Source organism: Hyperolius riggenbachi, chromosome 12, assembly GCF_040937935.1.
Source record: "Hyperolius riggenbachi isolate aHypRig1 chromosome 12, aHypRig1.pri, whole genome shotgun sequence".
NCBI lineage: Eukaryota > Metazoa > Chordata > Amphibia > Anura > Hyperoliidae > Hyperolius > Hyperolius riggenbachi.
Window position 1 is genome coordinate 98,218,424 of NC_090657.1, and position 18,719 is coordinate 98,237,142.

General features: G+C 43.8%; 1 protein-coding gene across 3 annotated transcripts in view; it reads left to right on the top strand.

The window, feature by feature from the left end:
* FBXO47 (F-box protein 47) overlaps positions 1–18,719 on the top strand; it is a 274,591-nt gene that overhangs the window by 242,159 nt on the left and 13,713 nt on the right. For all 3 annotated transcript variants that reach the window (XM_068262737.1, XM_068262736.1, XM_068262738.1), the window contains one exon: positions 11,408–11,558. In XM_068262737.1, the coding sequence (XP_068118838.1) occupies positions 11,408–11,558 (151 nt within the window). The remainder of the gene's footprint in view (positions 1–11,407; positions 11,559–18,719) is intronic.

Sequence of the window (18,719 nt, forward strand, 5' to 3'; positions counted from 1 at the left end):
GGAGGTATATCGATTTTTCTGGAGAAGAATCTTTTGCATGGAAGCTTCAAGATGTTTGCGTGAACAAATGAAAACGGTGCAACATTCCTTTAGGCACCGCCACTTCCTTAGTTCCCACCTCAACACATGTCTTACACCATGACCTGAGAGGTCAAACTTTTTTGGTGCTAGACGGGGAGGTGAAACGAGTAGAGTTGTCCTCATGCGGGCAATTCTCACAGAGGTACCTGTGTTTGCCGGGGCAAGTTAAATTTAGTGAAGAAGCCTGCAGGCTCAATAACGCAGAATGCGAGGCTACCATTCAAAAGATCCACCCTGAAGCCAAGCCGATAGTTCCGGTGGCTGAAGGAAAGGTTTGTTTTTTTAGCATCATGTCTAAGGACACATTCAAGGTACATGTTCATAATTGTTCCAATAAGGGGGATCTGTCAAGGGGAACATATTGGGTGAGCGGAGATCCCATATGGATCCAGTCATCCAGGTTTGATGACGTTATTTCTCAAATTGTTAAGAGAACTCTTAAGGTCAAAGTTTCATGGGTAGTTCCCATCCTAAAAGAGAACACGACATGGGACAAAGGGGAACAGGGGTTGATCCAAGACGACCACACTTTGATACAACGGTTAAACAAACAGTACACTAAGGTAAGATTTCACCATGATCCCGGTGATCTTAACGAGGTAGAACACAAAAATAAGCAGGTGAGTTCCAGTCTGACCTGGTGGAAAAGGTTTCCGGTGATGTTCCAGGGACACTCGGACTGGGCCTCTGCAGTTCAAAAGTTTTTCCTACGCCCACTGGTCGTCTGGATGGGGATGACAACTTTAGGCATCATTATCCAGGTGAGGTTGCGTGTTAAAATTACGTAAGACAAATTAACCTGGTCAAGAGATTGGTGCCTCATAAACAATCTCATGAACCAATATTTTTAAATTAAGGGATATACAGGGTTACGGGTATAGGTTTAGTAGTACCGGTGATGGAGCTGATTGTATAAAGGCGCTCTTTTAGAAGGCACCTGGCACTGCTTCATTGAGTAACAAACAAACGAGTTTCACTTTTCTGTGGTCATGCAAGTTTGTGAGTGATACGCAAGTGACGCAAATGCTGAGCATGTGGTATAGAGGGACTTAGAAGTAGGGCCTCCCCAGAGAGCCTGGTTACAGGAAGACCAAGAGGTCTTGCTCTCTCTCTTCCAGGAATAACCGCCGAGAGCAGAGAAGTTGTGTGAGCACGAACATCGAAAAGTGAAACATAAAGGAAAGAAACCAGGTACGGTTAGGTTCAAAAGCTGGGATCTGCGGGTCAAGCCTTTTTAGGGGGGATTGTTATAATTTAAGTAGGCCTCAGTTATTTGGACTGAGTTAGTCAAAAAAGGCTTGAGCAGCAGACCTGCCCTTTAAGGGGATTTTCTCTTAGAGAGAAAATCTGCAGTTCTGTCAGCAGAACTAGAACATACCAAGAAGCTGTTCTATGGACAAGGCCACAGGTCTCCCTGACCTGGGCATGTACCGCCACTAGAACAATAAACATCAACCATGTTTTGTAAATATCCACATTCCTGTATGTATGTCAAATGCCTCATTGAATATTAATCGAGGAGGTGTGTATGATGACACCACGAGTGGGTCCACCAATAGTCTGATCTAGGGGATGGCGAAGATGATGTCATATTTAACTCTTTCCTAGTCAGTATTAAAACCTGAGTGAGCTATGGGAGCTCACTCTGCTTCTTACTTTCGCACTAGCTCGCAAGGCTGACTGGGACCTCTAAGTATGTTCATTCCTTTCTGTAATCTGATATAATGTATGCTGTACATAGGTAGTCTAGTGTAACTTAGGTTAGAAAGAAGGTACCTGATTGACTTCAGCAGGAAGTCTAATCAAGAAGCTTGTAACGCAACATGAAGATTGGCGTGGCTAGGATATGATGAACTGTATCTATCTGTATTTCTGTTTCCTGAATAAACTCCGTCAACATTGAAGAAGCCTGAGAAAAGTCTATCTCCTGCTTGCTGTGTTGAGAGTCAAGTTATCTCACAGTCTGTGAGACGCAACTATAAGAAGTTGATGGTGTTGAAGCAAGGTGATTTAGAACAGAATCTAACAGTGCACAGCTTAATTTGAGGAGTGCAAGTTGTGCGCTTGCTATGCGCGGTAGTGCAGTGCAACCTAGCATAGCGTGCGCTGGTAACTTACGTGCGCTCCTTGCTAATGGCCGCTCCACTCATCCCACCGAGCCCCATCAGGGTCAGTTGCTTCATAGGACGTGATCCCCACTCTTTGATTGGCCCAAACTGATCCCCATTGGTCTGTTAAGGAACCAATGGGGAGCCCTGGAGGGAAATTCAAAGATGCTTTTTTCTCTCAGCTATACTTAGTACGTAGGCTGCACCGCTGGCTCCCGCTGTCCTCCCCACCTGCCCACACCTATCAGGCCCATCCGTACCAGCATGGGTGGGAGTTTAAAGAAAAAAATAGTAAAAATAAGCTTTACTCACCTGGGGCAAAGCGCCCCTGTCAATCATGGCCATGTGGGCCGCAGCGAACTACGCAGGCGCAGAACTACTGTGGGGGGCGGTGAGGACAGCTGGAGCCCAAGGTGGAGCCTCCGCACAGGACAATGCTCTCAGCTATACTTAGTATAGTATAGCTGAGAACTGCACCGGGAAGCATCGTGTGTGGCGACAGCTGGTGGAGATTTCTCAATCAACATAACCAAAGGATATAGGAGTGGGACTTTTTCAAGGATATTGGCTTGGGAATTTTTTTTAAAGGTACATGTAAGTATTTATGGTTAATTAAGAGTAATAAATTACTTTTCTCGTGGTTGTGTTTTTATTTAATTTGTGGAAATGGGTAAGGGGTATTTTGTACCTCTGTACTCATTTCTCTTGGGGAGGGGGCAGGCATCTGGGTGTCCTCTTCCTAAAGGGGACTCCTAGATGCCACCATGAAACCTCCCAAGGACCTCCTCCTGGGGCACTGGAGATGGAGAAGAGGCCCTTGTCTATGGATTGGACAAGGGCTCTGGGGGAGAGGGGGAGGCTTCGCCAAAACTTTAAGGTCTTTTTGAAAAAATGTGTTCCTCTTGTTCCCACTGCCCCCCTTAAAAGGAACCTAAACTGAGAAGGAAATGGAGTTTTCCTCTTATAATAATACCAGTTGCCTGACTCTTCTGCTGATCCTGTGTCTCTAATACTTTTAGCCACAGCCCCTGAACAAGCATGCAGATCAGTTGCTCTGACTGAAGTCAGACTGGATTAGCTGCATGCTTGTTTCAGGTGTGTGATTCAGCCACTATTGCATCCAATGAGATCAGCAGGACTATCAGGCAACTGGTATTGTTTAACCACTTTCCCCACCACTACAGTATATCTACGTCAGCTGTGGCACTCTCCAAGCCACAGCCACGTAGATATACTGACCTGCCTTAAGCCCTTTTGTGCAGGGACAGGTGCGCTTCAGAGCGCACCCCCCGGCACTGTCGGTTGCCTTACTAATTGGCAAAAGGGAACATGTTCCCTTGTAGCCAATTAGTGACCCCCCCGCGGATGAACGATCACCGCTGTAACAAACAGCGTGATCCTTCATCTCCCCCTCCTCCGTGCACAGATGGCTAAAAAAAATGTAAATAAAGCCGCCTCTCTCACCTTACCTCGTTCCAGCGATGAGCCTGCAGCCTGAGCATCCGATCCCAGCTCTGAACTCAGCCGCGTATTGCCGGTGACCCGGGTCCCGGCTTGATGACGTCATCAAGCCGGGACCCGGGTCACCGGCAATACGCGGCTGAGATCAGAGCTGGGATCGGATGCTCAGGCTGCAGGCTCATCGCTGGAACGAGGTAAGGTGAGAGAGGTGGCTTTATTTACATTTTTTTAGCATCTGTGCACGGAGGGGCTGCCTAATGGGGGGGGGGGGGTGTCATACATCTGGCTACCCACACTGGGGGGGGGGAGGGGGGGGGGGGTTTGGGGGTGCAAAAAAACTGCCAGGCATCTGGGTAACTGGGGGGGATGACATCTGACAATGGGGGATCATTTGATTATCTGGGGGAGGGGGTAACCTAATACTGGGGGCACATCTGGCTATAAGTGGTGGGGGGGGGGGGCAATTCTGGGGGTACATATGGCTATAAAGGGGGAAATTTTATCCGGGGGACACAACTGCCTATAATGAGGGGTGCCAATCCTGGCGGCGTTACTGTCTCTCTGTACTGGGGGGTGGTAGATACATGGGACACATCTGACTATACCGGGGTGCCGATATTGGGGTCACATCTGGCTAAACTGGGAAGGTTGGGCTGATACTCGGGGCACATCTGACTATATTAGGGGGGACATTAACTGGTGGAATGGTTTTATAAACTGTGGTACTTTTTATTTTTAAACTGGAATTGTTAAAAACTGAGAAATAATGCATTTTTTTAATTTTTGTTCCCTTTTTTCAATTAAAATGCCTAGAAAACAAAATTGTTCTTGGGACTAAATACCCCCCATTGAAAGCCTGGTTTGTCTTGAAAAAAACGATATATAGATCATTTAGGTGTAGTGAGTAGGGATAAAGTTATTGCTGATTGAATAGGGACACCGCTAAAGCGTCAAAACTGCTCTGGTCAATAAGGGGAAAACAAGGTCTGGATGCGAAGTGGTTAAAAGGAAACATCCATATCCCTCTCAGTTTAGGTTCCCTTTAAAATACCTTACAAATTTGGTGTTTCTAGCACGTACGGGGCTTTGCTATTAATCGCTAAAATCGGCGGCCATTTGCCTGCCATTAACTCTATGGAGCTCTGCCACGAATGGCTGGTATATGAACATTTGCAGTAATTTGATGTTTGCTACATCACTATTCATGAATCAGGCACTTTGATTGGCTTTGGAAACACATGTTCCTATTCACCAATCAGTGCTCTAATGGGCAACGACGGGAGCATGCGACAAGTATCTATGCCCCTTGAACTTTAGATAAAGTCTCAGGTTGCCTAGATATAGTACTGCTGGTGTGGTAAGAGGTTAAGCTATTGATCTCTTTCTGTGATGAATTATCCCTTCGAGTTCTGTGAAGAACTTGAAGAACTTCAAAAGGTTGGTGCGAAATCATTTCAGAGAAGAACGCACCCATTGCAGCAGGGGTCTTACATTTAGAAACACCATAAAGTGTACTTAACTGTGGTCTTTTTTTGAAACATTGGCACTCCAGGAAGGGGTCTAGTGCCACAGCACAAAAATCATCTTTATTAATATGCTGTATTTTTTTTTTACCTACCGGTATGTCCTACCTAGAGGTTTTTATTAGTCTTTAAGGATAGTTTACGATTATCCAATTTTAAGCAACAGATTTGTTTTCAGTGCATAAATATATGGTTCTAAGTAACATGCATAGTCACAGACACCAAAGCAATTATGTTTGAGGCAGGCCCTTTTTGGCACAAACTTCAGCTTTTTAAAATCTGCAGTGCAGAAAGGTTAAAGGAATACTATCGATGTATGCATTTATTTTTAAATGCTGTATGTTGTAGCACACATTAGGGCAAGTACTAGGAGCAATTTGATTCCTCACACAGCTGTTCCTCTCAGCTGTAAAATCCTCAGTTTTGGCGTCAGTGTTGGATACAAAATGTATCTAATACTGAGTTCCCAGAGGGCTAGACCATGTCTCTGCAAAGGGGAGATGCTATCAACTCCTCAGTTTATAGTTTAATTATCACCTTGCTGAAAGAATCTTGTTGATATGGTGGTAAGGGGTTAAATATTCTAGCAATGTGTGTTTATTATCTTTGCTTCTCTTTACTGATAAAGATACTAATAATGCTAATTGTAGACAGTGGTCTGCCCCTCTCAGCAGCTTGTAAAGTGGATGCAGCCTGGAGTGAATCGCCTCAAGCAGGCAGCCAGTCTGAGTGTAAACACAGACTCCTGGTATAGCTAGTTATATTCCAGCAATATTCCAGCTCATTTAGTTATCTGTTACCACCTCAGATAAGCCTATTTCTCCTCATGTCTGCTGCATGCTGTGAGTGACACAGTGAAATATATTTGTGAGCTGTGTGACAGAGTCAGTGGCGTAGCTAAGGAGCTGTGGGCCCTGGTGCAGGTTTTACATGCCCCCCCAAGAACTTTATACATAGCAATTGATACAGCGCACCAAAACTTGCCAAGGACAACCACAGTGTCAGAGGTGCAAGAAGGGGATTGGGAACAGTGTGTTAAGGATTACTACTATTCAAAGTATCTATAGAAGTGATTATTACCAGCACAGGACCAATAGAGAGCTAATACTGTGATAGAGGGTGGACCCTTCGGGGCCCCTCTGGCCCAAGGGCCCCGGTGCGGTCGCTACCTCTGCACCCCCTATTGCTACGCCTCTGGACAGAGTAACCAAGCAGCTCAGGGTGACCCAAACTACTATGAGCTGTGTGAGAAATGAATTTTTAAGCAGGGATAGTGAGAGAGAGACCTGGGTGAATAAATAAAGTGCCCCTAGCACTAGTGGTAATGTGTACACTAATATAGAGTATTAAAAAAAAAAGTCGTTTCAATCGATAGTACTCCTTTAAGGCTCTGTTCACACTTGAAATCGCAAAATGCAATTGTAATAGTCTAGTGATTGCGATTGCATTTTTGCATTAACATGTTCAACGATATTCCCGCAATTGCATTTTGCAATTCACATTCCAGTGAATGAGGATCGCAACACAATTGCCTGAAAAATTATGCTTGCAGCACGTTTGCATTTGGTGGTAATCGTAATCACCGCAGTGTGAGTAATCCAATAGGATTACATGTGCTGCAGCGCTTCGCTTATCAGCGCTGATAAGCGAAGCACAAAAACCTGAGTGTGAACAGGGCCGAAGACTGTTCTTGGCCGACAAAACTGATCATGGCTGTCTCAGCCAAGAATCTAAGTTTGCTGAGGTCACGTAATGATCAAGCCTGATCATATCTTTTTACAAGGTTATTAATTCCTTTGTTGTAGTAGCATCACGCCTCACCTATCAGTTGAAGGGATTGGGGATGGAGGGGCATCATGTTAATGCTGCTGAGCAAACAGTTACTGGTGCTCTGAAATCATGTGACAAGCAGTTCAGTGAAAAGGTTAACTTGACTGATGCAAGCTTAAATCACATAGAAAGAATACCAGATAAAAGCAAACAGTTTTAGCTTTCTGGATGACCTTTATATATTCTGAATGTTACAGTGCTCCAGTGATAGTGCGCAGCTCATGCTATAGGAAACCCCAATATGATGTATTCACTATAGTCTCCCAGTAATAGTGCCCCCATTATAGTGCTTTCCCTAGATTGCTTTTGCGAATGTCCCATTTTCTCTGAAGCAGCCCCACTCCTTGCAAGCAGGTGAAAGCAGGGGCGCCTCTAGCCTTCTTGTCATTCCAGGCAAGAAATCCTGTGGCGCCCCCCCCCCCCCCCCCCATAAAAAATAAAACAAAAATCATATACATTATAGAACACTTCACACATGATATAAGCCATCAGAGAGGGATAACTATGAAATGGGGCCCTAGGCAAGATAACACTTTGCCCTCCACTGATGGTCACCTGGCTTATTTAGTTAGATTTGGTGGGGGCTAGCAACCACCAGGCCCCTAAACTCTCTCTAGACCCTAGGCAGCTGCCTAAGTTTGCCTTGTGGATGATCAGCATTGTATGCCATACAGCACATGCTGCCAGTATGCACCTCAAATAAATACAGCATCCACACTACAAGTTCCAATGGCAGTCACATTGCAAGATTGGATTATCAAGCAAGACATTCTTACTTTCAAAATAATTTTTCACAAACATTATGAGATATGCAAATATGTTACCACCTGTTAGGGTAGGACTGGAGTGAGTATATCATGACATTGAAGGGCTGATATGGTTAGGTGGTTTAAGGCCCAGTGCACACCGAGCGGTTTTAGCAGCGATCCGCCAACCGCATCTGTCTGTGAAAACGCTTGGCTAATGTATTTCCATGGGATGGTGCACACCAGCGGTTTGAGGTTTTTAGCAAACCGCAAACGTGCCTCCTGCTGCACATTTGCGGTTTGCAGAAGCGATTCTGCCTCAATGTAAAGTATAGGAAAAATGCAAACCGCTCTGAAAAACACTAGATCAGAGCGGTTTTCCAGGCGTATTTGTTACAGAAGCTGTTCAGTAACAGCTTTTACTGTAACAATATTTGTAATCTGCTTCACAAAAACACTCGGCATGTTTAGAAAATGTCTCTAAACATGCCTAGAATCGCTCTAAAATCTGCTTCAAAAACCGCTAGCGTTTTGAGGATCTGCTAGCGGTGTTGGTGTGCACTGGGCCTAACAGTTTGATTCATAATCCATTCTGGAGATAAGCACAGAGTGTTTGTAGTGTAAGTGATACAAGAGAAGAGAAGTAGAATGGAGGGAGGGAGGGTAGTGGAGGGTCAGAATTGATGACATGGATGAGCAGATATCTATGAGTAGAATAGAGGCTCAGTGGGTACCACTACTGCATTTTAGTGCTGAGTCCTAGGCTTGAACATTGGCCAGGGCAAAATCTGCATGGAGTTTCTGTCTTCAGACACTTTAGACATTTCCTGCATCCTAAAAAACATACTAATAAGTCAACTGGTTTACCCCAAAACAATCCTATATTGAAAATATTAGACTATAACTGTGGTAGGGATTAGACTGTGAGCTCCTCTGAGGACAGTCAGTGACATGACTATGTACTCTGTAAAGTGCTTCAGGAGATGTCAGTGCTATATAAATAAATAATAATAATATGGTAGGACATTAGACTATGACTATGGTAGGGTTAGATTGTGAGCTCCTCTGAGGACAGTCAGTGACATCACTATGTACTCTCTACAGTGCTGCAGAAGATGTCAGTGCTATATAAATACATAATAATAATATGGTAGGACATTAGACTATGACTATGGTAGGATTAGATTGTGAGCTCCTCTGGGGACAGTCCGTGACATGACTATGTTCTCTGTAAAGTGCTGCAGAAGATTTCAGTGCTATATAAATACATAATAATAATATGGTAGGACATTAGACTATGACTATAGTAGGATTAGATTGTGAGCTCCTCTGAGGACAGTCAGTGACATGACTATGTACTCTGTAAAGTACTGCAGAAGATGTCAGTGCTATATAAAGTACTGCAGAAGATGTCAGTGCTATATAAATACATGATAATAACATGGTCGGACATTACAGTTTGACTATGGTAGGGATGAAATTGTAAGCTCCAGTGAGCAGTCAGTGACATGACTATGTACTCTGTAAAGTGCTGAAGATGTCAGTGCTACATAAATACACAATAATAGTTCCAAATGCTACTGGCTCCCCTGAAGAGTGCTCAGACTAGTGTACATAATTGTGCACATTGTTCCCCAAGTAGCAGTTGTTTGGTCAGAGAGACAGTGGGAGAGGGAGCATGAGCAGAGGGTGAGGGCGAGCAAAGTTAAGCTCCACACTCACCACAGTGACTGCAACAACACAGGAAGATGGATCCAGCGAGGTGTCCCTCATGACAAGCGTCCAGCGATTCATCTTCCTGCCAGCGGGTATGCGAGATGTCACGTGACATTACAGGACGGGCGTGAACGAGAAGTCAAGCGACCTCAGTACTTTACTTGATCCTCAGTGACGGTCACTTTTCACCACACAATGCTAAGCGATGTCACGACATCGTGTAAATGACTACTTGTCGCTCCAAAAAAAAAAATTGATGGACATCGGGAAAATCGTTGGAAAAATCGTGAGGTGGTACATAGCATTAGAGAGAGGGCAAACAGACAGCATTAATGGAAATACATTATTATGCCATCTTCAATTATAAGTAGTGATGGATGTAATTACACACATTGCTTACATGTCCATTATCATTGTTTGAGCTTTAGATGCTGCCCTCCTATTCACTCTTTCACAATGAAAGACAAAACCTGCAACCCCCACTGTGTCCATTACACACTTCAAACACTGTCCTGTTGAATTCAGGGAGAAGTTCGGGCTGTGTAGGGGAGAGGATCAGATGATCCTACCTCTCCATAGCTAGTCATGGCGATCCTCCTGACATCTAGACATGCAGACATTCTAGCAGAGCACACAGCTGTCTGCAGAGTTTACTGTTTGTTTGTTTGTTTGTCTCACTCACTCTGCAGACTCAGTAACATTTGGGGGTAGGGCGCTGTCACCTCTGTGGAGGGGCAGAGAACAGCTATAAACCAGACACCTTCTTCTTAGGGAGTATCTATAATTCTGAACTCTGAATGATTCTTTAGTGACTTAGCAGAAGGCTATTTGTGAAAAGAGCAGAGTAACCAAGCAGCTCAGGGTGACCCAAGCTACTAGGAATGTATAGGGGGATAAAAGGAACCAAATGCCCTCCTACTAAAAAAGCAACGCTTGGTGTAATTTGCCTTCTTAAAACAGAAGGAAATCTTTTTCTCTCCAGTCCCTTACAACGGTCTTTCAGGACAGGAATTTTTATTTCCCCTTGGACTGACAGTAATTTATTGCGCCTTCCCCATCAAAGCCGCTCCAAGCCGCTGCCTGGGTGGTCAGTAGGTAAAGGCGCCCCTGGGTGAAAGCTTGTAAATAAATAGTCACCTGCCTGTAATCCTTCAGTGCCAGACTTCCCAACCTCTTGCTTCTCTGTCGCTGTTAGGATGGTTACACATCATGTGACACATGACACTTTTCCACTTCCAAGTCAAACACTATGTCAGTTCCAGAATGCAAGATAGAAATTAATTACTGGTAAGGTATAAAAAATTTACCTTACAGAACGGATGTTGGTGTTTTGATCTGTGTATAAATAGATGCATAATTTCCAATGAAATACTATATATTGAAGCAGGAAATAGAAAAAGAAGGTGAAGGATCAGATAACCTCCAGATTTTTTTAAAAAAATAGATTGTCGCAGGAAACAAAAAATTGCAGGTGATGTAGAAATGCCTGTAACACCGTCTATAGTGAGAAAGAAAGGCACGGGACAGCGTGCATGAAAATCTTGTTTTAGCTCCATAACACAACAGTAGCTGAAGCCACGTAAACTAACTTTAAAAAGTCAACTGCAAAAATCATGGCACTGAAATGGTGCAACCTGGCACGGCTATAAAAGAGAACTTGGCTATTTCCCTGGTGCTTCCATGGCAGCATACTATGATTTAGGGGCGGGGTCAGAACCCATAGTATGCTGCCATGGAAATGCACCAGGAAAGGAAAATTTCTGATAGGAAAGTATTAGTTTTCCTGTTTCCGTGGTGCTTCCATGGCAGTATACTATGGGTTCTGGCCCCGCCTCTAAACCATAGTATGCTGCCGTGGAAATGCACCAGGAAATGAACATTTTCGGTAGATAAGTATACATTTTTATGTATCTTTCATACATATCATTCTTTTTCTGCCAAGGTTTGTGAAAAGGATTCATATTGCATGGAGTGGGCAGTGAAGATGATACAGAGGGTCTCCAAACTGTTTGGAACACAGCAGGACAGAAGGAGCTTCATGCAAAATGTGGAAAACTCATTTGTAGGTGTTATCATGAGCATGGTGCAGTCTGGTGAGTGCACTTATTTATTAGAATACTGAATAAGAGTCGCTTATTAAAATAATTAAGAGGGTATAAGCAAGAAGGCCTAAGTCCAGTGAAATAATATCAAGGATTGTATTCCAGTATGGTTATTGCCTTGCTTAAAGCTGGGTGCTTAAAGATGGGTGGCTCCACCAAAGACAGCAATGTGTAATGAATGGCAGTAGGCAGTGGCACTCCTGTTTTTTTTTTACTCTTTATTATGCCATAATTTATGGACATAATGGATTTAATTTGATGGTATAATAGAGATTTGAAGAATAAGGAATGCCTACTTCCATTGATTGCACATTAACTCCAGTGAAAGTTTCAAACCATAGGTAAGATGTAGACAAAAACTTAAAAAAAAAACCTTTATTACAGCGTGCTCTGCTGTTTTTTGTATTTCTCAGGTTGTGAATATAAATGTTGCTAGTACAAATTTATAAACAAATATACAGGGAGTACAGAATTATTAGGCAAGTGGTATTTTTGAGGAATAATTTTATTATTGAACAACAAACATGTTCTCAATGAACCCAAAAAACTCATTAATATCAAAGCTGAATATTTTTGAAAGTAGCTTTTTGTTTGTTTTTAGTCTTAGCTATTTTAGGGGGATATCTGTGTGTGCAGGTGACTATTACTGTGCATAATTATTAGGCAACTTAACAAAAAGCAAATATATACCCATTTCAATTATTTATTTTTACCAGTGAAACCAATATAACATCTCAACATTCACAAATATACATTTCTGACATTCAAAAACAAAACAAAAACAAATCAGTGACCAATATAGCCACCTTTCTTTGCAAGGACACTCAACAGCCTGCCATCCATGGATTCTGTCAGTGTTTTGATCTGTTCACCATCAACATTGTGTGCAGCAGCAACCACAGCCTCCCAGACACTGTTCAGAGAGGTGTACTGTTTTCCCTCCTTGTAAAGCTCACATTTTATGATGGACCACAGGTTCTCAATGGGGTTCAGATCAGGTGAACAAGGAGGCCATTTCATTAGTTTTTCTTCTTTTATACCCTTTCTTGCCAGCCACGCTGTGGAGTACTTGGACGCGTGTGATAGAGCATTGTACAGCATGAAAATCATGTTTTTCTTGAAGGATGCAGACTTCTTCCTGTACCACTGCTTGAAGAAGGTGTCTTCCAGAAACTGGCAGTAGGACTGGGAGTTGAGCTTGACTCCATCCTCAACCCGAAAAGGCCCCACAAGCTCATCTTTGATGATGCCAGCCCAAACCAGTACTCCACCTCCACCTTACTGGCGTCTGAGTCGGACTGGAGCTCTCTGCCCTTTACCAATCCAGCCACTGGCCCATCCATCTGGCCCATCAAGACTCACTCTCATTTCATCAGTCCATAAAACTTCAGAAAAATCAGTCTTGAGATATTTCTTAGGCCCAGTCTTGACGTTTCAGCTTGTGTGTCTTGTTCAGTGGTGTCCGTCTTTCAGCCTTTCTTACCTTGGCAATGTCTCTAAGTATTGCAAAGCCTTGTGCTTTTGGACACCCCAGTGATGTTGCAGCTCTGAAATATGGCCAAACTGGTGGCAAGTGGCATCTTGGCAGCTGCACGCTTGACTTTTCTCAGTTCATGGGCAGTTATTTTGCGCCTTGGTTTTTCCACACGCTTCTTGCGACTCTGTTGACTATTTTGAATGAAACGATTGATTGTTCGATGATCACACTTCAGAAGCTTTGCAATTTTAAGAGTGCTGCATCCCTCTGCAAGATATCTCACTATTTTTGACTTTTCTGAGCCTGTCAAGTCCTTCTTTTGACCCATTTTGCCAAAGGAAAGGAAGTTGCCTAATAATTATGCACACCTGATATAGGGTGTTGATGTCATTAGACCACACCCCTTCTCATTACAGAGATGCACATCACCTAATATGCTTAATTGGTAGTAGGCTTTCGAGCCTATACAGCTTGGAGTAAGACAACATGCATAAAGAGGATGATGTGGTCAAAATACTAATTTGCCTAATAATTCTGCTCTCCCTGTAGTTCAAACTCAGATATAAACAGGTATGTAACATAAAGTTTTTGATGATGGGGGGTCTACTGCTGGGGTTAAAGTGGATGAGTTAGTATCGTCATATTTATTACTGATGAAATTGATAATGAAAAGTGGTAATGTGACTATTATAGTTATAAAAAGGGACCGTATACAAGCGGTTTTTATCTTAATAGAAGGTGAGAAGAGGATGTGCAGTTGTATCATAAGGAAGGGAAAGGCATGCTAAGTGACCTAAGTACTGCATCCGTACTTTTTCCATTGAATTTAAATCTTTATTTAAGCAGGTTCACATAAAGATCAATTTTCTCAAACATGCAACCGCTTTTCTAACGATCATAACACTATAGCACTTAATTAAAATTGCCTAAACATACCGAGTTGAATTTTGCAGTTCACCAATGTGAGGTTGGGTCAGAGTCATTGCAGCTTGCTGACATCTCAGCAGATCAGGGCCGCACTTTATTATTTCCATTCCAACCAAATGCCAGAGAGAATGTGGGCACCAACTCTGGGCCACAGGAACCCAGCAGAATCGTATCTTTCTTCTTGGGTACTTGGCTTGAGGTACTCTGAAGGGCACAGGATTACCTGGCTCTGAGCCTACAATTACCCATAGCATACTCACAGTAAGGTGAGGTCAGTTTCTAGGCCATAGAGCTCCCAGGCAAGGGTTTATAAATTGTGCCCTTCCCCCAGACTCAGGCACACTATTGCGATGCAGTAGCCAGAGGTGCCTTTAAGGATTAGGTAGCCCATAATATAGCTAGCCAGAGTCCCCAGTATTACTGGAAGTAGCCAAACGTAGCCTGTCACGGAACAGCCGTGAGAAACGAGAACGCAATCGGTTTATTGCACCGATTGCCAGTGACGTGCTATATCTGGATTGATTGTGTAGGAGCATCTGCAGTCTTTTCTCAGCAGAGAGATGGCATCAGCTTAACTGCAGGATGGCTCTTTTGATTTACTAATGAACAGGAACAAACTCCTGTGTTCAGGAGGCTAGTGTTTACTTTTCATTACCTCAGATAGATGTCAATAGGCTCACCAAATGGTGAGTCTATTCAAAGCACTGCTTCCCACAGACTGGCCGGAGCCATATAGACAGAATAAGAAAGCATGGAGTTTAGGATTTTGAGCATGTTTAGGCAATACCGTTCAGGTGAGAAATGTGGAAGTTATATCATTCTGCTGGTCCGGATCTTGTGAGTATTTTGATATTAAATTGGGGCCAGTGGCCTAACCAGAACTCGGGGGATTCCCCTGTTTTTTAACCGGGCATGCAAACATGCCCAAGTTTGGTATCATATGAACTGGCCTAGTCTGAGAAATATGAATATGTGATGGTCATGTGTGTGCGGAAAGCGGAAGCCGAGATATGACAAAAGTCATATTTAATGGGCATAGAGCACCCATCCAGGGAGCTCACCGCCCCTGTCCAACCCCTGGGCTGTACTTGAGGCTCCACCCACATATGTGCATTGTTCAAAAGTGGTTGCGAGGGACTCCTCCCTCATTCCTCCAATTTCCACCGTCCTGTTAGCTGCTGCCACTTTTGAGGAACGAGTGGTAGCCATTTTGTTTTGGACTTTGAACTTTGCTGACATTGAAACCAAGAACTTTACAAGTTTGCCCACAAAAGGACATCTCTCCATGAACTCTAAGTATCCGTTTTTTCTCCCCTTTATTTTCATACTGTGTTATCTCATGTCTCAATAATTGTTGATTTTAATAATTTTCTGTATATATTAATTATTTATATTGCTTTCAATAAACCGAAGATATCGTCAGTTGTTGTTCCAGCTACCCTATTATTCAGCATACACAGAAACTGAACTCGGGTCTCTGAGGAGTCGCTACTATTACTGATATCTAGACAGGATACAGCGTGTTTTAACCGTTTTATTTTGCAGGTGGAGGAATAGCCAGTTAGTGAGTTCCTCTGTCTCAGAAAACAGAGGTGGTGGCAGTTATACCCTGGATTAGTGTGTGTTTTGTATTTCCGTAACCCCACAGGCTCCCTTCTGGTCGGGCTGCTGCCCAAATTTCCGTCGGTTTCTGCGCAAAGATCACGCCCACAGCTTGCATGGTCTGTGTGCTGGAACCTATTGGAAGGCAATTTGCGGTCTGACCACTAGGGCTCCTGTGACATAGCCCACCCCCCCACCCCCCCACCCTGTGTAGGTAGCCAGAGGAGTCCTATTATTACCCAGATGTAGCCCTCCAGTATATGTAGAAACAACAGCCTCTAGTATTTGGTAGCCACATGCACCCCCCCAGTATAAGATGCTCTCCAGAACAGGTAGCCAGAGAGCAACCCCCCTTTTAGGTAGTCAGAGTGTTCACCCCGCAGGTAGCCAGAGAGCCCCCATTTAGGTAGCCAAAGAACCCCCCGTAGGTAGCCAGGGAGCCCTCCCATTGTTTAAGTAGCCAGAGGTCTCCCCATTTAGGTGTCCAGAGTGCCTCCCATTTTGGTAGCCAGAGAGCCCCCGCAGCTGAAGCCTGCCCTGGCCGCCCCTAGAAACAGGCATGGTTGAAGTAAAGCAGAGTTCCCCAACCCTGTCCTCAAGGCCCACCAACAGTACATGTTTTGCAGGAAACCACTTACAATCACAGGTGGAGTAATTAGTGTTGCAGCAGAGCTGATTAACTACAAAACATGCAGTGTTGGTGGGCCCTGAGGACAGGATTGGAGAACACTGCGGTAAAGGACTTTCCAGATAATTAGGTATACTTAGTCCAACGTGTATGTTTAAAAGAGCTGTAGAGATGTTTTGCAAAGAGCAAAGTGAAGGAGGTGAAAATGTTACAAGATTTAATTAGGCAATCCCCATTTATGATGGAAACATAATGGGCCTGATTCACAAAGCGGTGCTAACAGTTAGCACCCTGGTGAAAAGCCCTTTATCATGCCTAAACTCTGTTTAGGCATGATAAGTTTAGGTGTGATAAGTTTAGGTGTGATAAGTTTTTAGGCGTGATAAGTTTAAGCGCCAACTGGGCTAGCACCGCAGTGCACAGCTGATCAAAAGTTTTGCGCTAGCAAAGTCTGGTGCACTTTGCATAGAGTTTAATGGCGCTGCTTCGCGTGCGGGACTTTGAATGCGATCTAAACTTATCTAAACTTAGCATGCCTAAACTTATCATGCCTAAACTTATCATGCCTAAACTGAGTTTAGGCATGATAAAAATGGTTATCACGCCTAAAGTCTCTAACTGGGTTAGCACCGCTTTGTGAATCGAGCCCATTATGTTGTTAGGCAGGATACCTGTAGTGATGCTGGAGGAGTCTGCAGAGCCCCGCCCCCAGCCTCTGCACCCCTCCCCAAGTGTTGTGTATTGTAGTGATGCTGGAGGAGTCTGCAGAGCACCCCAAGCGTTGTATACTGCAGTGATGCTGGAGAAGTCCGCATAGCCAGTTCTGCTCCATCAGAGATGGACAGAGTGAGTGTAATAAACTGAGAATGGGAGCACACTCGTCTGTCGGTTTTCTGTATGCGTTTTCTGCACACCAGGGGCTTGATTCACTAAGACAAATAGCATGCCTTATCAGAGTTAACACACCTTATCAAAGTTAGCATGCCTTATCAGAGTAGCATAGCGAGCGCTACAAACCCACAGGGGCTCAGGGCAGGACAAGTGGAGCGCTCGTCATTGCCATAAGTTAGTAGTGCTTGCTATGCTACTGTGATAAGGGGTGTTATCTCTGATAAGGCATGCTATTTGTCGTAGTGAATCAAGCCCCATGTGTGTCTGTATGTGTGAAAACATGTACGATTTATCACAGAAGCTAATGTAATTGATAAAGAAAATTCTCCCAGTGCTTCACTGCTGTCTGTTTTTATCTGCATGGGGAAAGCACACCCAAGTGTGCACTAGCCAACTGAATAACATTGGTTTTCAATTTACCTGTGCAGGAAGCTGGGGAGGGGGCCCCATCCAAAGTTTCGCACGGGGGCCCAGTGATTTCTAGTTACGCCCCTGCTACTACCGCTATGATCTGTGGGTCTGTCAATGGGAGTATAGGTGGAAACAGAATAACACAAAAAATGGTGCAGAGCATTACACATTATGAAGGAAGGTCCCCATTCACTTATACTGAGTGAAACAACACCACTCCCTGATGTGTGGTCTGCATGGGTCCTTAAATGTTGTCTCATCTTCTCGTTATGAGTTTTACTCTCAGTTCTTCCATCATGCCTCACTTTAGGTCAAAAGTAAGACAATGCTAGTGTGCTTTCTGACGTAATCAGTTTGAAAATCAGGACAGATTGTACCACTACTGAGTTATGCTCAAACCAAATCCAATCTGATGCCATGCCTGCCTGTTAAGGACAAGCCATTTTTCTTTTGAATTGAAAAATTATTTTCATGCTTAAAAGGAAATTCTTCTTTCGTTATAAATTTGTCAAAAAGCATAGACCTGTACTACAAGGTTAATTCTGCAAATTAGGTGCTTTTTATGCACTAACTTTTTTTTACACTCTCTGATTGAAAAATAGAATTGCCACATTATTATTATTATTTAGTATTTATATAGCGCCGACATATTACGCAGCGCTGTACAGTGTATACATGTTGTAATGCAATATTTATACAAGAGCAGACATGTTTTCATCATCTGCACTATTCTAATTTCCCAACATATTTGATTTGCAGCTTCAGTCACTCGACTGGAGAAAATTGTCACCAGTCACCAGGGGCATAGCAATAGGGGTTGCAGAGGTTGCGACTGCATTGGGGGCCCTTGGGCCAGAGGGGCCCCGAAGGGCCCTCCCTCAACTACAGTATTAGCTCTCTATTGGTCCTGTGCTCATAATAATCACTTCTATAGATGCTTTGCATAGTGGTAATCACTAACAAACTGCTCCCCACTCCCTTCTTGCACCTCTGACACTGTAGTTGCCATTGGCAGGTTTTGGTGCGCCGTATCAATTGTTATGTATAGAGTCCTTGTGGGGCCCCATTGTAAAACTTGCATCAGGGCCCACTGCTCCTTAGCTACGCCACTGTCAGTCACAATTGTTATTTATTGCTGAAAAAAGTAGATGTGCATCCCGCAGACCCTCATTGCAGTTTAGTGCAACTGCTTTCTAATGTGTCAATCTGCTTGCTC